Source organism: Sprattus sprattus, assembly GCF_963457725.1.
Source record: "Sprattus sprattus genome assembly, chromosome: 5".
NCBI classification, from domain to species: domain Eukaryota; kingdom Metazoa; phylum Chordata; class Actinopteri; order Clupeiformes; family Clupeidae; genus Sprattus; species Sprattus sprattus.
This window is the reverse complement of record NC_137924.1, coordinates 7,616,285-7,641,676: the sequence shown is the minus strand read 5'-3', so window position 1 is coordinate 7,641,676 and position 25,392 is coordinate 7,616,285. Positions and strand designations below refer to the sequence as shown.

Below are 25,392 nucleotides of genomic sequence, written 5' to 3'. Positions count from 1 at the left end.
AATTAGACAGAATGCTTCTTGAAGCATCCTACTCCATATGCAGAAAGGTCAAGCACATTCCTGGGAAAGACACAGTGCAATTTCTCAGACTAAATTACTTTGGCAGATATTAAAGCTTGCACTGAATAGCCCCTGAATGATAATTGCAACAGGCTCCTAACCTTTAACTCCAGAGGTCATTTCCTACTGAAGACTAACACAGACTGAAAAATATTTTTGTTTTTATTTTTATTTTAGCATTATTTTTAGGATCCACCATAGAGCCCAGAGGATTTGTGAAAGCGCTGCCCAAACCAAATGCTGTTCCCTTCTTCAGGTTTCTGGTCACAAACCTCCAAAGATACAGGAATTTATATTAGTGTTCTCAAATGTTGTAGGATACGTTTCAGTCATTTCAGTCATGTTTTTTTCAGGAACTGCCTGATCTTCTGAAAGCAGTCAAGAGCTTTACATGAGGCTGTCACACTGTGAGGAAAACACTTGAAACACATATAAAGCTATATGACAGGCATCCATTTTGCTTGATCAAATAATCTTTTGGTGCATGACTGTCAATCAAACCAAGCTGAAAATAAATTTGAAATATAAGTCTATGAAGCACAACACAACAGCAAAATCCCTTTTATTGTACTTGTCTTCCAGCGAGGCTGTCAGCTTCATTATCATGGTTAGCCAGGGTTCATTATGGAGTTGGAACAGCACCGCACTGACAAGCCTAAATTATACCTGGCAGGTGCACTGTCCATGTTATTATGCTGGTTCACATTCAACACTGTAATATGCTTTCTTTATGTGGGGCTCCAAGGCCTTCCTTTTGCATGGCTCCTGTGCAGAAAGCTACATGATGGTGGAGTGTTGAGTGCAAATGTACTACTTCCAGTGGGAAAGGTAGTCCTTCACTGTGTATCTGTACACTTAATGCTTTGGAAGTCAAAGAGACAAACCATTTTACATTAAGATTTAGTCATTTAGCAGACGCTTTTATCCAAAGCGACTTACAAGGATGTATACACATTTTACACTGATGACACACTGCACATCAGCAGCAATTAGGGGTTCAGTGCCTTGCTCAAGGACGCTTCGACAGGGAATCGAACTATTAACCTTCTGATTACTAAGCGACTTCTCTACCTCCTGTACCACTGTCGCCAGTCACTCGATACCACATGTGACACCCAATATCTGACTTACTAAGTTTGAGGTCCAATGCAGATGTGATGGTAGGGTTACTTTTGAATACGTTTGGATCATTTTTAATAATATACAGATAGTCATATTGATAGTATGTACCTTTTTAAAACGGTGTCATGGAAAATCTCTCTACATATTGGAACACATTCAAAAAAAGTTTTTCGTTCCGGTTGCTTATGATGAAGGTGTGTGTTTGCGGTTCGGGTTAATACCTTCTGCCAAAAATGGACAGGGGACTGTGAAGGATGTATTCACGCTCAGTCGACAGAATGATGCAATGCGCCGAAGTGCAAGCAAGCAAGTGCGAGATTTGCAGAGATGTGTAGAAGTGATTGGGGTTTTTTCTGATGGGCAGGCCCATCATTAAAGGTGAGTGATTTGACCTTCCAGGGGTGGCTGGTATTCAGCTGGGTGAGTCAGGAGGCCACGAGCTTGGTAATGATCACGGGGTTGAAGTGCAATGACTTTAGCTCCATGGCAGTAGGCTGTAATGTAGAAGTATTGATCTGTTACTTGTCTTATCCTAAGTTGTTACAGGATGCTTGCAGGGAAAAGACTCACTATAAAGGATTGCTGAAAGAAAATCTCTTTCAAATTCTTCGGTGTGATGGTTCCTTCCTGTGGATTTATAAGAGGGAAATGGATTTTTTTTTTTCCCCCTCTCCTTTCTCAGGGCTAGATGAAGAAAATACAGATGAGGCTTCACATTCTTCATGTGCTGTGCGGCTCCAGCCAGCTCCTTAGTGATGTGTACTTCTATACCGAGAGAAGCTGATGCTGTCGCACACCCAGGCACGCTCGCCAGTGTGACACGGTGTAATGAGAAGAAATGGGTGACGCTGGGGCGGACTGATGAAGGGCGCCTTATCCCTTCCCTCTGCGCTTGACAAACACATCACAGCTCTCCATTTTTATGGGGCTTGAATCCCAGAACGGCCTCTGCAATATTCATCTTCAGCAATAGTGTACTATTGTGTGGAGCATTCTCACAATGCATTTCTATTTTCTCCCCCCTGGGGGAACACAGCACACTTTTAAGTGACTAAAAGGCATGGCAGAATGTGCAGATTGAAAAGTCTAGTCACATGCGAAACCATATCAGTGCCGACATTGTCCTCGACACATATGGTCCTTTTAAATTTTAGCACCACAACTAAAAGCTACAGCCTATTTCACCATTTTAAAGCAGAACTAAGCAGTGATGCTGTTAGGGGGAAGTTGAGTGCACTGATGCAGAGAGAGAATAGCTTGCTGGGGCCAAGATGTCAGGAAACCTGTGAACCTCCCTAACTGTGTTTACTATCAAGCTCTGTTTTATGTGAGCCTTTTTGGGAGCGTGTGAGGAGTTCAGGCTTTCACTGTAGATTTGGTGTCTATTTGTTCGTGCTGGTCCTCTAGTTAGGAATGGTGCAAAAATAAATCTAGCTGGCAAATCTGTTTTGTCAGGCAACTGAGTGTTCAACCGTATAAGGCTCTTGTTACTTTATATTCCTAGCTGCATGCAGAAAGCACAGCGCATGCCTGGGTACAGCTTACCCAAAGTGACAGTAGCATAAACCCCTCTGTTGAGAACATACAGCATGTAACAGCAAGAAGCTGACAGGGGAAATCACTGCTCTGACAGGGTAGGGCAGCAGGTTTTCCATTCACTGCTCTTGGACAGCAAATCAATTGGAAAGTGCTGATTAGTACGGCAGCCCAATCTTGAACGGCTCCAAGTAGACGTGTACTCGCGAAATTCGGAAAGCCAATCCACACACACCTCACCTAATATGAGGATAAAATACGCTAAACTATGAAACGCCAAGTTCCCATTTGCAACTCCATATTTCATTGACAAGATATGATTAGCTATTTAGATAAGATCAAGATATGATTAGCTATTTCACCAAGGTATTTGCTCAGTGTACAGTTGGTAAATAGTTCTCAGAGATCAAGAGGTAATATGATAGACATTGATCTTTCAGTTCTCACCTGACAGACACAAACACATCTTTTAAATCGTCAGGCTCCATAGTAGACAGCCCCTCAAGCCCAGTCACGGGAAAGTGCTGTGATGGCAAGAGCCTACCAATGCAGTCTGTACATCAATAGCATTTACATTCTGTGTGACCAGCAGCTATACATCCCCCCTTGTTTAAAGACATTTTAATGAATAGGTCCATTCATGTATTCTCTCAATTTAGGGAGAGACAAAAAGAGAGATATACCAGTCAGCGAAATTCAAGCTTTAATGTTCAAAAATGAAAAAAAAAAAATCGTCTTTTAAATTAGATTTACTATTCTGAAGAATCAGATTTTTACATTACTTATGTATAGTAAATGTATGCAATACATCTCCACACATGGCTTATGCTGTATGATGAATATGAGTATAATTCAGAATCCGAAACAAATGAATCAGCTGTCCTCTTGAGGAGGTTGAAAAGCAAGCACAGAGGACAGCATTAAAAGATGATTCATTGGAATTCAGGACACTATACATGCGTAGCCTCTAGTCTCTTTTCAATGAGAAAAAAAATATGGTGAATGACCGAGGTCTTCCTGGCTATCTCTTTTGCTGAGGATTATTAGTTCTGCTACTTTACGACCAGCCAGATTAACATACATGCTTGACGACAATTAAGAGAATTTTAAGATGAAATCGACCAGAGAAGGAAAACCGAATATGAAGTGCGGGCTATGACAGCAGTCAGCCTTCACCAACATAATCAGTATGCCTGTGTAACAGCTCCGACTTTTGTACATCCATTATGCAGTGTGACTCCACTTGATTGTTTTCAAAAGCTGAGCCTGTTGTCTCCGTCTGAACCGCCCGGGTCTTCACAGCCCCCTGATCCTTTGAAGAGCAGCTCAAGGGCATCAGATAATGTTAGAGCCATTTATTCTGCAACAAAGAGTTTGTCTGCCATCAAAAGGATGAATGATTGTGCCCCTGTAAAAGTCATCTTCCTCCCAGTGTCATCAACCAAACGCTGAGGAGGAGATCTCCAGTGTCCACACTGGGGCTAATGAAAATGAGCCTCTATTACGCTGATGGAAGAAGTCATCAGGAAGATGTCAATAACAATGATGGGAGAAACAGTGATGCACTCTTACACGCAGGCAGGGCCAGAGAAATGCCACACCAACTGAAGTGATCTCTCTCAGCTTTGCTCTCATCCGTTTTCCACTGTGAAATATGCCAGAATTAGGACACGCGCTCCTCACCGAGAGGCCCTTTCTCTCATTTTTATACGGCTATTATGAGAGGGGACTATTATGAATTTCATATATCCAGCAGGGAGAATCTTCAGTTTTAAGGGCTTGAATGAGCAATAATATGCAATCCAGTCCTCTATCTTCTCACCCCACTCCCCTTGGGCTGACAGAAGTAATAAGAGAGCCAGGCCGCCTCTCCCACTGGTCTCTCTCTCTCTCTGGAGACTTCATCAGCTGGATTAAAAACCCACTGTTGGAGCCCTCAGAGACTGACAAATCACAGTCAAGCCTCACAATACATCTGCTCCCTCATACTACACTATATGGATCACGCAGTGTGTTTAATGTGTGGTTCTAATGTATATATATTCATTTAATATCCACACATGGATCACGAAGTGTATTTAATGTGTGCTTCTAATGTATATATTAATTTAATGTCCACTTCAGGGAGACTTTTAAAGTGGCTCACCACCACAGCACTTAAACATTCTAATGTCTGTACAGATGCAGAATTTACAAACGTGTTAAATATTGGAGAGGTACAGTTAGTAACTGCTAAAAAATGTACCAAAATGCTAAGTTATTCTTAGAACTTTTTCAATAAATGTCTGAAAAAAAATTAAAAACAAAACTTGAAAATATGTTTTTTAATGCCTGTCTATCATATGTCAAAGACTGTTCTCCGAAGTAATAATAAAAAAAAACTATCCATCAATCTCTGGCAAGCTCCAAAATGTGCACACAGGATAAACAACAACTGCTCTCACCTCCGGTGAATTTAGGCATCGGTTTGGCTATGGTAGATCTCCTCCTCTGGATGTGTGGACGTGTACGTACACCACTACAGGTCTGTGTTTTGGTCCCTTTCCAGCCAATTGAAAGTCCCCTGAGGGGAGCCAATAACTGACACTTGACAACAAAGTAGCACCATGGACAAAATCCAATGGCACTATGGACAAGTATGGACCAACTCTTTCACAAGTGAGAATTGCTCAATTCTGTTCAGATGTTTTGGCTAGTGAGGCAGGGATCAAATCTTTGTCAATTCAAAACTATCTGAAGAATACAGTTATTTTGCTGAAATGTGATGTTCTTTAAAAAGAAATACTTCTCTCGTTTTATTGTTCTGCTTAAGGGCCGGATGAGCTGTTTATCAGCTTGCAATACTGTGCAGCTGTTTAGTGCTTTTTCCCACAGATTCTCCCTTATTGGCTGACTCATCGCAGATAGCTCTGCAGTTATATAAATACATATGACATTTTTGCTTGGAGAAAGGCCATTTGCTTCCCTTTAGCAGTGTATCATTTGTTACACCGATATTAATTGAGTGACAGATTTGTGATGTTTGCCCAGCAACAAGCAAGGCCATGCCAAATCCAACTATGGGAGGAGCTAGCACAGCCTTGTAGGATAAAATGTATATGTTTCACATTTAATTAAGTAGGTTAGTATAGGATTCCATATTATAACTTGAACTGAATTGGTAACTTAGCGTGGCCATTTATTCTGTTTGACCTGTTGTGTAAGGTCTATATGAGCACAGAGTGTCACCCAGGGCTTTGGGGGTAAGGGGATCCTATGTAAATATTCTTATCTCTGGGGAGGCAAGGTGACTACAGTGTATTAGTCCGAGGGAGGGGTTTTAGGTATAAGAGATGGGTTTGCCCAGAGATGTGTGGGCATTGTTGTTGAACATTTCATGAACAAGTAATGCTTGTAACAATGCTCCCGATATCGTTAATAAATCTGCAGTACCACTCCAGTTGTCTGTAGGGAATTTTGACCACAGCCTCAACAGGGTTCTCCCCAATGCCAATAAATGATAATAGATGGTGTAAAAGTGTGTTTGATGGAACAGATTATTATGAAAATAAGAAAAACTACTTTCTCATATTGGATTTGAACAATTCTCTTTTGAGTGGTTCGAGGGAAAAACACACAAGGGAGAACACCATGGTATAAAATCTATGATATTTTATTTTAGAAAAATCAGCAGTCTTATACAGTTGACCAGCTCAAAGTTAACCCATCAATATCACCTAGAAACCAAACGAGAGAACAAAAAGATAAATCAAAAATTAAATACAATATCTTATATTTGACCCTGATTCCCTCCGGGTTGACATTAATGGGGGAAAATCAATCAAACACTTAAAATGCCACTTAACATTTAGTAATAATGAAATTATGTTAGCTACATAGCTTGCTTGACTTATACTGTACGTTACAGTAGGTCCGTTTGCACATGTTCCAATGAGGCACTGAAAGCCTACCATTTAGATGTGACATCAGTCACAGGTTATCACTCAAATCTTTGTCAATTCAAAACTATCTGAAGAATACAGTAATTATACTGGAATTTGATGTTCTTTAAAAAGTAATACTTCTCTGGTTTTATATACACACATATGTCTATTACTGATGTCACGAATCACTAAAACTTTGTATAATATACAAAGCATTATTTATGCTGAAGCAACACTGTTTGGCAAAAAATGCCTAAATGTAGTAACATTCCTTTTCCCCAATACAAAAACTGTGATGCTCTCCAGATGCATATGTGTCTTCAGTTGAGGCGAATGATTCAAACCTTTTGATGCCTTAAGTGAAACAAAAGGGAATCCATAAGGATGGTCTCTCGACACACAAACTATGGTTTGGATGGAACTCAAACAGCGCTCTGAGAGGAAAGGATGAAAAAGAGTAGGTGCAAACCATCACAAAAACATGCAATATGGGCAATGGGCAGAGAGAACAAATAATAGGGATCTCTGTTGGGCGGGGGCCATTTACAGACAATCAGATGAAGAATCACAGGCCCTTTGAAATCACATTTGATACAAAGCAACACTAAAAGCGTTTCATTTTTTGTTTTGCAATTGTGCTCACCATTTATATACATATTTTATACAAAGACTTAAATTATACAGTCCAGGCTGGGAAAATCACATTACTATTGCTTCATGAAGAAAAATAAATGAATTAGATATCACTGCACTACAACCTGATTTTGTTGTTGAAATGTGTGAAGCATACGTTATCTACATTCTGCCAGCATCATTGCTCTAGAAATGATCACCGCTACTGCGTAATGCACATAGGCTGTTCTATTATTAAACATAACATGACTCTATGCAAAAATAATGGTCACTATCTTAAGCTAATGCAAGTCTACAATCCTCCCTCTACAGAAACCCCAAACTACAAATGATCATGTCCTTGTGATTTGCCCAAAGAATCACACAGATTGCCAATTGCCCAGGTATTCTTATAAAGAAATCTTCACTTTGTAATTTCCCTTCCTCTAGTTTGACCTAAGGATTGCTATCAAAAGAAAAGAACGGTCAAGGATGTGAACCAAAACGTGGCAATCTAACATTCTAAAGGCCATGCAGTGAGCATACCAGGCGGCTTTATAAACTGATTCCAGGTCGGAGGTAAACAATTTGGGCTTTGTGTTCCAAATATATTGAAACACTGACATCCTCATATCACTGAGAGAGAGTACACAAAGCAGTGTTCTCAATCAGTGTTCTCATAATGATCTCAACGCTGTGCTACGTTTGAGAAAACTCCACCTGTTCTAATGGGTTTCAGTCCGTTGAGCCTCACTCGCTCTCTCCCTCTCTGTTAAATAAGATACGAATGCTAACATTTTTTCTACATTCATCTTTTACATTTTTAATGTTAGTCAAGTTCAATTTTGTTATTCATAAGTATAATCCGTAACAAAATAACATTTATGTGTCTTTGCTGTCAGACACAGAGATATATACTGTACATAAGTTTTAAATCTAAATAGTCTGAAACGGTCGGTGCCTGGCCACACGGTCTGTGGCGGAGGCAGTTATACTCTTGTGGTGGAGTGACCGTGGGGGATGCTGGTGTTGTTCTGAGAGTTGAACGGGCTGTAGGGGTGCAGAGGCTGCATCGCCGCCAGCGAGCTGGGGATCATGGTGATGGTTTTTGGCGTCATGAGCGGGACGTCGTCGGGGGAGCGTCGCAGCGTGAGCGTGTAGTCGGGCGGGCAGGTGAGCCGGAGCGTGTCGGCGTGCGCCTGCAGGGACTCGCACTCGTGCTCGTGCTCCAGCTGCTTCATCTGCAGGGACATGAGCTCCTCGCTCTGGAGGTGCGCGATATCGTTGCTGATGTTCCTCTGGGGGCTGAGCCGCCGGCTGGACTCGTGGCGGTGCTTGTCCTTCTTGTAGTAGAGCGCGGCGAAGGCCAGGATGTTCAGGAAGAGCAGGGACGCTCCCACGGCGATAGTCACGCTCAGCTCGGTGGAGTAATCCCGCCTGGTCTCGATGATTAGGCTGTTTTCTTCGGGGTTTCCCGGGGTTTGCTCGTCGGTGACTTGCTTGTTGTTTGTGTTGGGGGTGGTGGGGTGTCGTGTGGTGGAGGGCCATAGCTTCCCTGACAGGCGCTTGGTGTAGGAGAAGGGAGTGGTGTCCTGAGGGGGGATCTTGGTGGTTGTGGACACGTATTGAAAGAGTTCGTTTATATTGTGTAAATGGGGAACAAGCTCCAACCAAAAGGCAACTTTAGTGGCCCTGTAGTGGTCTCTAACACGTGGTTTCAATCCGATGTGCAGGTACAGCTGGTCCTTAGGGTTGTACTTTGACCAGGCCACCTCTTCAAAGCGGTTGGGCTTGGTGTGGATGAACTTGGTGTCCTGGGGTACAGGCTGATTAGGGTCTCTAAGATGGAAAAGTCATTGGAAATTGTATAAGGTATTCATCAATTGTGCCTTCTAAAAGGATTTTCTCTTGCTTAAACTGTTGAATCTTAAATTTGTATCAATCATTTTAGATTATTTTGTAAATAAATGAACTAAACTAACTTAAACTATTTTAACATAACTTTAATGAGGTCAAATTTAAAATGTTCAATGATCATCAAAATACAATGCACTTACCCAGTCTTGGCAAAATTAGTCCAATACGTCATCACCACAGCGCTCAGCATGACATCATTTTTGGAGAAGTTGCAGTTGAAGAGGTCCGTGGGTCCAATCATGGGGATTCCGAACACGTAAGGAACTTCATCTCCGTGTGCGGAGTCGGCCCAACTGGGCTTCATGTCGCTCTGGCAGTGGTGGTAGAATGCGTAGAAGTACGTGGGGGATCCGTACTGGGCGTGCAGGTCAGCCGTCGCCACCGCTGGCGCCACCCACTGGTGGTCCGTGAAAAGGGCCACGAGGGTTTTCCTGCGTGTCTCCGGGTTCTCCTTATCCGCCCAGTCCGTGTACATGAACTTGATGGTTTCCCGTAGTGTGTATTTGGCCTCGGGGTAGCCGTACAAATGATCGACAAAATCCACCACAGCGAAATCGAACTCGTTCCCGGGCACCCCGTCCTCGCTGTCGACGATGCCGTCGACGAACTTGAAGCCCTCTCCTTGATTCACTCCCAGCATGATGTCATAATTCAAGAACTCCCCTTGCTCCATTAGGATCTGGGGATCATCTGGGATCACGTCCCCGTCAATAACGGGCCCGAAGGCGATGTGATACTTAGCAGCGTTGACGCTCTGCTCGATGAGCTCCTTGTAGTTTTTGTTTTGGAGGCACTCGACCAGTTCCACGGTGTCCATCATGTTGCATCCAACCTTCTCGGCCAGCATCCGGGTGTATTTCGCTGGCTGATAGTTCACTGCCCAGCTTGACAGGGCCGTGCCACTCTGAATAATAGCCTTCTGAAAAAGATCTGAGGAAAAAGAAATAGGCACTCAGACACCAAACCAATTACAAAATAATTAGGCTTTAAGATTTGGATGTATTGTGAATATATTAAAAGAGGGAACACTCGTTTTATGAAACGTGTAATCTAATTGTGTAAATGAGAACTGGCTACCTTCTGAGTAGTGTGACAGGGTCAGCAAGCTGACGCAGGAGGCTCCTGCTCCGGATCCAAATATGGTCACTCTCTTCGGATCGCCATTAAAGGCTTGAATGTTTTCTTTTATCCATCTGAGTGCCTGGATCTGGTCAAGTAATCCATAATTTCCTTTCGCGGCTTGATCTCCTGTACTGAGGAACCCTAAAAGAAATATTAGATATGAGTTATGAGTGAAATTATACAGCTAAAATCGTAAATGAAAGCTTCAGTCGGAGTCAGGACAAGAGCATTTAAATGATTTGATATTTAATGTGACAGTATCTTGTGGCAACAAAGCCCTGGGAGTAGTACATTCATCTCATCTTGTAACTGTCATCTTGCGTTTACTGAGCGCAACACATAAAGCTTTCCTGTTTCCTGATTCGATCTGATGGGGATGTCCTTGCATTGATAGAGATCCAATAGAATTTGCCATTACACAAGAGGAAGTGATCCATCGTAACTGACATTTCCCCTTTTCCAGACTCTGTAAATACACCAGATTGTCCTTCTTGTTATTCACCGTCTGATATAAAACAGCCACTCTTTGACAACACAAACATTACAGAAACTTCCTGGATCTTGCAGTGAAACCATATAACGGGCATCACATTTTTACTTTAAATCCTGTCATCTTGTCAAAATATGTATTAAGTATTAAATATCTAGTTCAGATCTTCCCTCCTGAAAAATGGGGACATTTTGTATCCAAAAGTAACACATTAAATTATAGATGATATTATAAATTGATTGGCAACTCCCAGCTATAGTTGGAAATGTAAAAAAAAAAATCAGGATTGACTGCAAACTGAATGTTCCTGTTTGTAATGAATTAGAGAGTTGGTGCAGAACAAATGTGGATGTTTTTCAGTGTTATTACCCCATCTCATGAGAGTGCAGAATCTATGCCAGAGACAGAGGTGGCAGTCAACCAGGTTTGCTCCATGTATCATCCCATGTCCAGTGGCTGAGTCAGGCAGTCATGTTTATTGGTGTATATATGGGTGTATGATGCTGGTGGACCCTAGCTTTCATTGCACGTAACTTTCACCATAACAGACAACAGTGAAAATAGTAATTTCATGCACTAGATGATTTACACCCTAACAGAGAGGACCTCACAGACATCAAATGCATTCATTTGTATGAATTGATTATGAATTGCATCCAGTAATGCATGACAGATTGGTTAACAGGTTAATGTAGGTTATTAAACGTTAACCTAATTAGCTAAATTTGCATCCCAGTTGCTGGAAACTTATCTAAAAAGCAAATCTAAGTATTATACTTGAAACTTTTGAAACAATTCTAACATGATCAATGGTAGACAGGACTGGTAAATAATTGTATTGTAGGGGACTGGTGACCTACCATACTAGAAAGCTGTCTAAAAGAGTGCAAACAGTGCACAATAGGTTTTCCATGCCTGTTTGACTGATAAATCTTACATGACATAACCTGTTAAATTAAGCTTAATGTTTTCCTGTTAAATTAAGCTTTATGTTTCCTGTTAAAATATGCTCGATGTTTTCCTTGTCATTTTAATGATACTTTAATCATCCGGTGAAATGTGTTGGCTGCCACTGTGTCAACATCCAAATATTATCACGTCGATAGGGATCTCAATGACACTGCAAGTCATTGTTCTGCTTTCGTATGATAATCTTGCTGTGGAATTACATTCAAATCCCTCTTCATTTCACACTAAACCCAAAAGAAGGGCATCCAGGAAATCAAGGGATTCCTCTGAGAGAACCTAAACAGACCCAGCCAGAGGACGAGGATTTTGTCCTGCCCAGGAGAACCCAGACGGACTGGCCTTCAGCCAGAGGAGGGTCTGTCCTGCCCAGGTCTGCTAAACGTTAGCCGCGCCGAAGGGTGTGGAAAAATGTCAACGAAGGTCTAATTGACACGGACCCATAAGCGTGCATATCAGGAGTCCCCTGCTGCATTGGTTTGTTTGATCTAACCAATTTTGCCAATCAAGTGAGTGGTCGTCCATGCCTGAGCACATTGATAATTCCAGCGCAGCGGCGCCAAGCACCCAAATAAAATGAGGTCTCAGTGACCTTCACCTATGGTGCATAAATCACCTGACTCCAATCCAGCCTTTGATAAAGGTTAATTGAAATCTTCTCCTGTGATGTAGGACTTTCACTACGCAATTTATTCCCAAGTCATAAACACACGGCTAGTTTTTGCCATCCCCTAATGAGGCATTGACCCATACAAAGCAAAGGCCTTGGAAAGAGTAGCCCCGGCTGATTTAAGGCTGCTGTCTGGTGTTTTATTTCAAGGAGGCGAAATGATAGTCAGAGGCATCGTTCACATCTCAAGATGGGTACAAGCTGTCAAGATTGAGCTTTGCCTCAGAGCAGAGGCTCCGCAGATATAACTCAACCAATGGCAGGTTTTTCTAATCAATGTGTGAATGGATGAGTACCCTAACAGGATTCAATAGCAGTCTTGTTTCTATCAATAACTAATGCTAAGGGGGAGCTGATTGTTAGCACTATAGCATCAACATCACAGTGTGGCAGTGACCCATGCAGGGGCAAAGAGCCTGAATAATCTGAGAAAAAAAATAGTATGTTGGCAATTTATTCTCTACATTTCAATTATATTTTTGGACCCTGAATTGAACCCTGAATTGAAATGAATTCCCTATTCCTACTCAAAATAATTTAACCTCTCAACACAAAAGTTGAGAGTTAAGATTTTAAATATCAACAGTTTATGAATGTCATTGGCATATGCGCATCATTGCCTTTTAATCGGCTTCCTCAAAAAACTTGATTTGATTACATTTGATGAAACACTCCAGTTCTAATTCACACTTCTTCACAAAGTGAGGCTGGGAATAAAAGGTCAAAGCAAGGCGAGGCAGACCCCATATATCACATTCTTGTACGCAAGCGCTCTGTGTGTTCACTGCAACATAACACAAAATGGGGGGTGTAAGACACCTTGAGAGTGAGCACTTTGCCGCTTAAAGTAGTCTATAGTCAGGTGTCTGAACCTAGCATCCCCCATGGCAGCACATCCACGCTTTCATCGTTTGATGGTCATCATGGCAACAGTACTAACCCAAAAGTAGGTCAATGTTTTTTTTTTTTACTATATTAATGGGAGGGAAGGTTGCATTTGCCATAGCTTGCACCCGGGCCGATAGGAGGGTTGTGCCAGGCTAGAAGCAGGGGCACCATGGCAGGCCATCTCTGTTATTAATGCAGGGACAACATGTGCTGGAGCAGCACTTCATCAACTCCATTCATTTCTTTCTCTCATTGTCAATCATCTTTCATCCAAAGCTATTAGACGATTTCTACTGAATTAGCCCAATGGGTGAGATCACAAAAGAGGCTGGATGTAGTCATCTGTACAAACTCCAAATCTTTGAAATCTACAACATTTTATAAATGCAAACAAATTAATTTGACTGAATTCCTTATTATTCAGTTTTTTAATTCGTTTTTTTTTCATAATAATAATAAGTAAATGAGTGCATAACCACCATGAGATAAGTATAATAACCAGGTAGCATCATTAGTGCATTTTTTTGTTACATTTATAATAATGCTACTATAAATATAAATTACATTTTCAACCAAGATAATTCACATTCATAAGGGCAAAGCAGAAAGGCAAGCCCCAGTAATGCCTAGCCTTGGGGTTAACACAGGCTTTACTAACAGCATCAGCTGTCTCTGAGGCACCTGAAGCACACTAAAGGAAGATTGTGCCATCTAGATAGGGTCGCCTTGGAAATATTACACAGCTATGGATTTTCTGAGTTTCCAAGGCTTTATGATTATTTTGTACGTTACAGGCAATGTAGTCTTTATAATATCCATTGCCTTTCCCATTTCAGCAAACGCACTGGAACACAAAACCATGTTGTGAGGTTTGTCTTCTCAAGTGTATTACATGCTTTCAGAGGAAGAGAAAAACAGAACAAAAATCTCATCTGGTGTGCGATGAACATTAGGTTTTCCATTATACTTATGACACTGAAATGGTGTTGTACATGGGTAACCAGGTAAATAGTGCCAACAGATACTTTAAACACATACATGACTTAACAATAATGGCAATTAGGAATGACCCTATAGTATCCTTGCATTAATAAAACATCATGTCTTTGTTGAACAGCATACACACAGCAGCAGTGCTCACAGCATACAATTCAATTCAATTCAATTTTATTTATATAGCGCCATAACAATACAATTGCCTCTAGGCGCTTAACAGAGCCCAGAGCCTAAACACACAGCACCAGTACTCACAGCATACACACAGGACCAGTACTCACAGCATACACACAGCACCAGTACTCACAGCATACACACAGGACCAGTACTCACAGCATACACACAGCACCAGTACTCACAGCATACACACAGGACCAGTACTCACAGCATACACACAGGACCAGTACTCACAGCATACACACAGCACCAGTACTCACAGCATACACACAGGACCAGTACTCACAGCATACACACAGGACCAGTACTCACAGCATACACACAGGACCAGTACTCACAGCATACACACAGCACCAGTACTCACAGCATACACACAGGACCAGTACTCACAGCATACACACAGCACCAGTACTCACAGCATACACACAGCACCAGTACTCACAGCATACACACAGCACCAGTACACACAGCAAACACACAGCACCAGAACTCACAAAACCAGTTTTGGTTTCTACATGTCACAGCAGCAAGTGATCTTTTTTTCCGGGATGTTTGATGAAGAACAGTAAGGTTGACATCGGCCATGACCAGACTGTCACACAAACAGGGGAATGAAAAAAGGCCAAGGGAAAAATCTCACCTAAAACTCCAAGTCTGTAGTTGATGGTAACCACGATGACATTTCCATAGCTTGCCAGGATGCTACCGTCGATCATATTCCCGGTGCCTTCTATATACGATCCGCCATGAATGTACACCATCACTGGCTTCAGACCATTTTCATCATGAATATCTGAAAATGAAGAGAGAAAAAAATTACATAAATTGTACATTACTTTATTTTCATTTTCATTCGGTTCTGCTAATATTTTCAAAAATAACTAAAACAAGCCATGTCGTTTTCAAAGGGACGACCAACTCTCTAAGACCTGGATGCCATTTTTGCGCTCATTTGCAGATAACCTTTGCTTCATGTTGCAAGGCAGCCATGCTCATCTATATGCAAATGTATCCAAAAAAGAAAGAGATCGGCAAAAGGACCCATTCAATATGATTAAGCCTGAACTTTGTAAGAAGCATTAAGTGGAGACAAAAAAATGGGGTGAAGTTGGGGTTGAAATCAGCTTCAAGTGTGGGGCAGTGCATTCTGATGGCAAATACTCCCAGAGCAAAAAAAAAGAAAAAAAACTAAAAGGAAAAGTACTTCAACCTTGCTGCCTCAAATGGCACAATTTCACCCAAGTGTTGAATATTCAAGGACACCAGTGGATGATGTTTACAGTTTAATATGAGAGAGAGGCTGTTCCCTCAGGGCCATGCTGTTTCCTTCTGATTAATTCACAATGAGAAAAATTCCCCTCTTTCTGTCTCTGCAAAGACCCTGATAAAGCAAACCTTTAGAAGCTAATTGCACTTTTTGTCTGCAAGAAAAAAAAAACTAGACATTAAATGAAAATGTAATGCTTGGCATCAACATAATGGGCGAAAATGATCATTCAACAGAGCATATTCTACTGCCGTGAAAATACTATGGTTACACGGTTTCATTGCTCTCTTGAAACAATCACAGCGTGCTCACTTGAATCCTGAGCGCACCATGAGACAACGGTATTGGTATGCATATGGCTTGCTGTGAGTGTATATCAGTAACTAATGCAACCCTAGATTCTGTTGTTGAGATGTTTGATATGAACAGTAAGAAGCCTTCTTTTGCAGCCCTTCACAGTTTTGAAAGGTATTTTTTAAAAGCCCCAGTCTTGGAAAACAATTTTCACTTTATGTGACTTTATATGACTTGCTGTGAGTGTATATGAGTAACTAATTCAACCCTAGATTCTGTTGTTGAGATGTTTGATATGAACAGTACGAAGCCTTCTTTTGCAGCCCTTCACAGTTTTGAAAGGTATTTTTTAAAAGCCCCAGTCTTGGAAAACAATTTTCACTTTATGTGACTTTATATGACTTGCTGTGAGTGTATATGAGTAACTAATTCAACCCTAGATTCTGTTGTTGAGATGTTTGATATGAACAGTACGAAGCCTTCTTTTGCAGCCCTTCACAGTTTTGAAAGGTATTTTTTAAAGCCCCAGTCTGGGAAAACAATTTTCACTCTATACACTCCCACTGTTTAATGTAATAGTCAGTGCCGTGGATCTACCAAGGTTGGCGGAATGGTGAAAGGCAAAGCCGTCAGAGATGTATGGTGTGAAAAGCATTCCTGAACCTTTAAAACATGCTGCGGTGAGAAGTGTTCTTTATGTTTAAGTGAAAGGCCACCTCCATATTAGACGTCACTGATCTGAGACCTGTGAAAGGATTAATCATGCTGTTCTGTTCAAGGTTTCTTCCTGTTTAAAGGGAGTTTTTCCCTGTCCCAATTCGCCTTTTTGCTTGCATTAGGGGGTTTAACATAATGGGCGAAAATGATCATTCAACAGAGCATATTCTACTGCCGTGAAAATACTATGGTTAATACTATGGTTACACAGTTTCATTGCTCTCTTGAAACAATCACAGCGTGCTCACTTGAATCCTGAGCGCACCATGAGACAACGGTATTGGTATGCATATGGCTTCCTGTGAGTGTATATCAGTAACTAATGCAACCCTAGATTCTGTTGTTGAGATGTTTGATATGAACAGTACGAAGCCTTCTTTTGCAGCCCTTCACAGTGTTGAAAGGTATTTTTTAAAGCCCCAGTCTGGGAAAACAATTTTCACTCTATACACTCCCACTGTTTAATGTAATAGTCAGTGCCGTGGATCTACCAAGGTTGGCGGAATGGTGAAAGGCAAAGCAGTCAGAGATGTATGGTGTGAAAAGCATTCCTGAACCTTTAAAACATGCTGCGGTGAGAAGTGTTCTTTATGTTTAAGTGAAATGCCACCTCCATATTAGACGTCACTGATCTGAGACCTGTGAAAGGATTAATCATGCTGTTCAAGGTTTCTTCCTGCTTAAAGGGAGTTTTTCCCTGTCCCAATTCGCCTTTGTGCTTGCATTAGGGGGTTTAGGTCCTGGGCTCTGTAAAGCACCTTGAGACCTTTTCAGTTGTTATTGGCACTATATAAATAAAATCGACTTTAACTGAATAACCATAAAGCGCAGAAGAAAAAAACACAGAAACAAATAATAATAATGTTTTTTTTTTTTTTTTAACAAAAGCAGAGGATTTGTACTTCATCCCCACTGCCAGACTGGAGCCTAGTCTAAGGACAGCCTGGAGTCATGTGTCATGTAGTCACTAGAATAACCAGCATTGTCACATGTCATTAATCCTCTTTTCCTTCAAATGTTTAGATGAAATTGACCTAGAGCTCCCCTGTGAGTATAGCCAGGCCAGTGAGCTTCAACATGAACTTTTCCTCTAGGTCATCATCGCACACTGAAATGTTTAGGGCCACCACTATATACTCATCCCATGAAATGACAGCCTAGTCAGTAGATTAAGGGGGTCTTAAAATGCTACATGCCTCAGACCATGGGATATTCTGGTTGGACGGGCATTTAAGCCGAGCATGGAGCAACAGGGACACCGCTTACAGATGTCTCTTGCTTATCCAACCCTTGAGCCTGACAGCTTGGCAGAGCAATAGTTCCCTATTAACTCTTTGCCAGTCAAAGAGCACACCTTGAGGAACCACACTGTGCCTTCCCCATGGCAACTCCACTCAATCCAAAAGCACAGCCGGGGACTGAAGTATGGAGATTGAGAATGGCGTAAACTGATGCTCAGCAGAAATGGGAATTGTGAAAAGGTATCGTCTCCTTGCATAGTGTACTCTCTACAAGAGCTTTTATTGTAACACATTCATGAATGGTCACAGGAGGCTATGGAGACAAACATGCATGCTATTGATAATTTCTCAAGTTGGTCAAGTTCCATATTATCCACGATGTGTGATTCACAGCACAGCTTCACGTTTAAACCCGCAATTCAGTATGCAATAGTCCTATGATCCACAGCTGATAATCCTACGGAAGGACAAATACAAACACAAAAAAATGACACTGCAGTTGCTGAGGAAGGCTGTAAGCATTCAACAAAAAATGACAATAAGGCGTGAACATTTTCTACCTCAGAATTCGCAAAGCTGCACAACTTTAAACCTTTAAAAGGCAAACATCTTTATTCTCCCCTATCATTGCAAGTCTACTGGTAACCAATGCCAATGGCAATCTGTCCCCCAACTGTGGACATTGTTAGCTAAATAACTAGCTCTACTGGTCTAATTCATTGTTTATGACACTTCACTGGAGGCCGAAACCTGAATGACAAAATAATGTGGAGCCTCATCATTGCTGATGCCAGTGACGGAGAACTTCTCCTGGCACAGTAAAAGCAAATCATGCCAGATGGTAAATGATTGATTCAATTGTCTTAAATGTTTTATTTTGTGGTGATGAACAGGTCTTGTGATAATGTACACTACAAGTGCTGGCAACCTAATGGAAGCTTTACTGAAGCGTTAAAAAAGCAATGTGACTCTCACACCATTGCCTATATCACACTTTGTTAAAAGGGTTGCATCATAATAGGGCCTGTATTCATGTAACCCAGCCCCTCTTGCCATATCATTACACAGTGAGTAATCTTTCACATTTAGTTTGCTAGTTACCATATTAAGACAGGCTTGCAATTATTAATAGTGACTCGGACCAAGTCCATATTCCTCTGTAGCACTTCTAAATTGCTCAACAGGTTCTCTGGATTAAGACGGACATATCGCTGTTTTCTTTTGTGTGTTTTACAATGGGTAGTGTCTATTTAGCTTGTGGAACTTTTTCTCATTTTAGTTGGCAGCATGCTAGCCTGGATCTAGCTATCTTAGAAATTGCCACTTCTGCATGGCCAGCATGAGTTAGAAGACTACTGTTTCACACACACCTGACGTCATCTATATTAGCTGACTACTGTCTCACACACACCTGACGTCATCTGTATTAGCTGACTACTGTCTCACACACACCTGACGTCATCTATATTAGCTGACTACTGTCTCACACACACCTGACGTCATCTATATTAGCTGACTACTGTCTCACACACACCTGACGTCATCTGTATTAGCTGACTACTGTCTCACACACACCTGACGTCATCTATATTAGCTGACTACTGTCTCACACACACCTGACGTCATCTATATTAGCTGACTACTGTCTCACACACACCTGACGTCATCTATATTAGCTGACAGCTGTTTCACACACACCTGACGTCATCTAGCTGTGGGAACTGCTGGATGACCAACAACCCCATGATCTATACTCTGGAAAATAAAGTACTAAGGAGGACTCATTACAATGATCACTCTCGCCTATAGACCAATCACCTGTTCAAGTTGATAATAACAACAATCATTGTCCATCTTGCCTCATCTCTGAAAGGATCTGAGACCCTGAAGCACACAGATGATGATGTGGCTAAACTGATAACACAGACCTCTTCCCTCCCTGTAGCAGTTTGATCCCTGCCTTGATCGTGCAAGAACTGGAGGTGACAGATGAAATAAGCTCCAAGGTCAAGTATTCATGCATCTTTTTTTTTTTTTAGATACGTTTTTGGCTTTTTTTATGCCTTTACGCCTTTTAGGTTTTATGCCTTTATGCTCACACAGTAGCCTCGACCACATTCAGGCTTGACGCCTAGGGAGGACACGGGTTTGAATCCTGCCCGACGTCATTTCTCCAGTCCACTCCCCCTCCTCTTCTCCCTCTCATTTCCTGTCCAACTCTTTACTAACATATCATATCATCATTCATGCATGCCACCATATCCTTAATCCATCTCCATATCTTCAGGCACGCAGAACTACACAGCTGGATCTACCATTGGGTTGAGCTGTATGTGGGGTCCCAACTCACTGCATGTGCCTCATCCACTCCAGACTCATGGGGTTTCACAGCTAACGGCACTGGCTGGAGTTCAGATGTTTGCTCCCCCTCCATGAGCCTCTGTCTTTGGCCAACAGCAAAACAGCAACCCTTGGCTAAGCTCCACTGTGCTGGATTAGCAACAGTTGTCAGCAGACGTTGTGCAGCATATTGCCTGACTACAGCCTTGAATAATGAATGTGTTTATAATATATGAGAGTATAACTTACTAACGAAGAGTGTGCTTAACTAAATGCACACAGGTATGGTCAAACAGTGGCACCTGTGATTAGGGATTCATTCCCCACCATACATCTGATACATGGATGGGTTGATGTGAACATTAATACAATAACAATGTATTGCTGCAAAACACATACAAACATTTTACACCGACTGGAATGTCTAAATAATCAGTGTTGTTAGTGGATAATATTAAACTAAAACTTAATTTACTAGCAAGCTATGATGAGCAACATTATACTGTGCTGCACTAGGCTGCATTTGAACGTTTGCTAAACTAATGTGAAAAGATATTTCATATATTCATCTCCCACAATATACATTAAAGGTGCATTAAGGATTAATAGGTATTCGCTAAAGGTATGCTAGCAGCTTAAACTAACGAAATCTCTTGAAATGTGCTGACTTTGACATTATGACAAACTAATTACTCAACGACTGTCCTTACACAGTCAAACATCAATCATGTGCAACACAAGACTAAGCAAGACGGCAAATAAGCTACTTACTAGATCGGCAGAAGGTAATCAAAGTCAGGTCGGCGGGCATCGGCAGGCAAAACTACAGAAGGCAGTTATATGCCTATCGACCCTGCTATGCCATTGGCACGGACGCAATTCTCCATATTAAAAGTCATTGTAGCGCCCCAATTTTTTTTCTAAGCTGTTATTTTAAGGTTAAACTGCTTATCCTAACCCTAATCCTGAAGCATAATTGTTGCATATTGTGCCTTTAACCTTATGGTTTGATGTTAAGATAATTAGACTGTTAGATGCTTTCACATCACAATCCTGGTGATGGCCTACACTACACAGTGGTATTCTGACTGCGTCTGTCAGACACACACCACTTCAACTTCACTTCGACTGCATCTCATACTAATAAGATTTCAGCCACGCAATCTTGTGCTAAGACTGCCCTTGAAGTTGGCAGCCCCACAATGCCATCTGTAATATAGTTGATAGTTCAGTCATTCAAGTGGTATTCCTTTTCAAAGCCTGCATACATGAAAAAAAAAAAAAACACCAGTATAGTCTTGTTGCAGTGAATGTTGACCCTATAGATCTCACATTGTGAGATAGAATGTTGAACACCGGGATATGTAGACATTGATTCCTCCACATAACATACATATCTAATGTCACCTTCTACTCCAGATCTTATAAGCACATTGTGCCTGAATGAGAATGAGTGTGTGCTTTGTGAAAAAGAAGGCACTTTTTCACACTCTTTTGTAAGACCTACAAACCATAGCAATAAACACAGACAAAAAATCCCCCCATGGCAACCTAGAAATAGACAGCTATTAAGTATTCTGTATATGCTGTGGTTTGTTGTGTCCAAAAAGGACAACCGTTCCCATACACTTCTGGATCTGTAGGAATTAACTGCTACCTCAAGGGAGTGCTTTCAAAGAGCTGCTCACCGGAGACATGCTGGGACTGACTTCTCTGGCCCCCATCACACAGGCCCACCACTGTTCTCTCCAGCATTGTTAAAGGACCGTCTCTTTCAATTCAAAGTCCAAATGTTTGAAATGTCCCTAGCTCCATAAACATTTTCCAAATTCATTCAGGCGGCACTGTCCCTTCTGGTGGAGGCTGGTAGGAAAATGTGTGTGCTTTTGCAGACAAGTCTGCCTGGCAAATTGAAAGTTGATTCTGACTAACAAGAGCCTCCATAAGCTGAGCCCAGACATTGAGTTCATACAGTGTATGGTGTTCGTGCAGGGTGCTTGACTGCTACTTCATCACTATGGCATATAGCCAACATTGTGACTTTAGAAACACAAATGTACTTGGGTTACCATATAAGCTTTAGCTTACTTACAGCAGATATGATACTGCCTTAGCGTGGTTGGTTGTCAAATACTGGCAGGCTATGAGCTTTCTTCCTTCTCATCATTTATTTTATCTGAGCTCAATTGAATCTGTTTCGGTTATGGATATGGACCAGCAAACAACTTTTGTGCAATGGAGGAACATAAAGCAATTACGTTCAACCTTGGTTGAATTACATTTGACTTTGGTAGGCTACAAAATACTGGAAGATATGTTGCCTGTGACCTCCAGATAATTCTGAGGAGCTGCGAGGATATTAAAGAGCTCCCTCAGACAAAAGTGCACTGATGATGCTAGGAGCGATATTAAGTATTTTTTACTTAGTATGGCAAGACTTAGAAGTGTACCACCTCCTGCACTGGGCACACATGCAATCATTCCCAGGAAGGGATGCCTGTCTCCTTGGATGTTTTATGATCGGTTGAAACAACCAAACTGTGCTGGGATTTTTGCTGCGGGTTATGAAGAAGAGAATTCTAGATATTTATTTTCTGTATAGCTTTTCAGAGTGCAGACACAGAGTTTAGGCTATGTACTCCAAATCAATACCACACACAGCATCCTTAAATATCTGATTCCCTAGTAATGTATTAGTCTACAAACAGACCTTAACCACAGACCTTATTTTCTGAATACATCGGCTTTCCTCCCCAGTTCCATTTGCCCATTAAAATGTTTTTCAGGCATATTGCAAATTGTTTGTTCACTGAGTCTTTGACTACCCCCCATTCACAAGTAAGGTAGGATGATTATAGTGGGCACTACCTTCTGGGTACAAGACCAGAAACCCCACTTTACAAGACCCACTTTCGAAAGGAACCCACAGGCAAAAATCCTCTTGCAGGTTGTGGACTACAAAGAAAACATCAGTCAAACCCGAATGGAGATGAGCCCTCGTCTTACTTGTTGCTGTTTTCTGCCTATTGGAAACCAACATTCTAGTGTATTACCTCCTTTGAATTAGGATTCACTGGAGCAAGCTCTCTATGTCCACAGGTTCACCCCCCACCCCCCCCCACCCCCCCCCCCCCCCCCCCCCCCCATCCCTTGAATATGGTTGCCTGCCCCTGAACTACATCTTAACATGCACTTCAGGAGGAACAGGGGTGTAAGTGTAAGTCATTGGATAAGGCATACTTCATCTAGCACTACTTGGCTACAGTGCATCACCTTGTTTTCGGAGTATATTGGAAAGTCATGATACATAAACTATGTGGCTTCTGAGGGTCAAGGGTTACAAAACAGAACACCAGTTGCAAATGTAACTGTTGTTCTAAAAAGACTGGATGTCTGCCACGATCACAACATTCAGAGGCCTCAGGATGAGACTGTGAGATGCTTTCTGAGGAGGAATGACTTGTGATAATGCTATTTGGAGAATGGACTATGTCATACAAGATTTGATTGCCAAATGAGTCTAGATCCATGCTTCACTCAAGGAACAGAGTTGAAAGGCTATGCTGGCTCTGGTCGTTTTTTAATTACTCAATAAGCCCTGTATAACTGCCAAATCAAGAATCTTTTTTCAAACAAGCTGTTCTAGTTTCAGGAGTATGAAAGACTGGTTATGTTTTTTAGGTGACAGCTTTCACTAGAATCCATATACTTCATTGCATTGCTAGCAGTGCAATTGGCACTAAAATTCACAATATATGATATACCCCATTATACCTCAATATCTATGGATACCTGTAGCCTATACCATAACATTAATATCATGCAGTATTTTAGATTTCTATAACAACATATAGACACACTGAAATACAGCAGATGGCTTATTACAAACAGTAATTAATCCCTACCGATATTACATACGTAATTTGATGGATTGCTTATTGAATGTCATTATGTGTAGATAGTGTTAAATCTGTGAACTGCCAAGGAGATTGAAGCTTTCATGGTGGGCTTTTCCAGTAATACCTAAGGCAGTGCAGATTCATTCAGACTTCTGGAACAGACAGCAGTAATGTTTTCATGACGTCCAATATTTACAGGGAATATGCTCTCTTCACTGGTGGCTGACTAATTTATCAGCAACTTAAATTTAAAGAAGCAAACCTACCTTCCTCTGTAGGGACGTAGATGTTCAGGTACAGGCAATCCTCACTCTGTTCCTGCACGTAAGTGGCTACCGTGTCCAGATTGGCGGTGAACCACACTGGTAGCATGTCGCTGAGCAGGAACCGGTCTTCCAGGTACTGCGGGCAAACTGGGGCAAACTGAGTAGCGTTCCGTATGCCAGGCCAAGAGGCAGGTGGTTCAGGGGCCTGGAATCTCCTCTCACCAGTGGGGGGGAGAGCGTACGGGATCCCCAGGTATTGTTCCACAGGGCCCAGGATCTCATTAGGTAGGGGGGTCTTTAGTCCACGCAGTTTCCCATAGTTTGTGGTGACGATGGAGAATTGTGCTTGCTGGCAATGAGTGGCGGTGAATCGCAGGGCCAAGGCAGCCATCCAGAGGAACACACTGGCGCTCTGCATTACTCCAAACAGCGAGAGAATAACAGGTAGCCATACGTTTTCTCTTGGCTTCGACATGGTCCCCTGCTGCATGAGTGGTGTGCAGTAGAGCACCAGTCGTCTCACTTTAGCCTCCTAACATCAGATTGACAGACGGCGGGTTCCCTGGTCATATCCGCGAGCTCCATGTCAGGGGGGGGGCTTTGACAGAGCCTGGCCCTCGTGTTGACAGGGGTGAAGAGATGTAATTCTCTGTCTTTTCTGCTGCAATTACTTCCCTGACTTAATTCCAGCCCAAATGATCAGCCTGTGGGTGAGAGGGAGAACAGACAGCCTGAAATAATGATTTACACCGTGCCCTGTAGAGCAGAAGCGTGTTTGGCATTCAGGGGGGGTGCATGTGCCCAGAGTGGAGAATGACAAACACTACTGAGGCATTTCAGAGGGGGGAAAAAACTAAACATTTTTCAGCCTAATATATCCTCATCAGTG

General features: G+C 41.9%; 1 protein-coding gene across 3 annotated transcripts; it reads right to left on the bottom strand.

Annotated features, from left to right (window-relative positions):
- Positions 1–8,242: 8,242 nt before the first annotated feature.
- Positions 8,243–24,993, bottom strand: nlgn4xb (neuroligin 4 X-linked b; the record flags this gene model as incomplete). Of its 3 annotated transcripts, none has more annotated exons than XM_080838803.1 (5): positions 8,243–9,092; positions 9,311–10,100; positions 10,248–10,433; positions 15,120–15,272; positions 24,504–24,993. In XM_080838803.1, the coding sequence occupies 5 exons, from the start codon at positions 24,991–24,993 to the stop codon at positions 8,243–8,245; spliced, it is 2,469 nt and encodes an 822-aa protein (XP_080694929.1). The 3 variants fall into 3 exon arrangements, with proteins under 3 accessions (XP_080694929.1, XP_080694930.1, XP_080694931.1); XM_080838804.1 differs by having other exon boundaries at positions 15,120–15,341; positions 24,504–24,879; XM_080838805.1 differs by having other exon boundaries at positions 15,120–15,338; positions 24,504–24,879.
- Between the last annotated feature and the right edge of the window lie 399 nt (positions 24,994–25,392).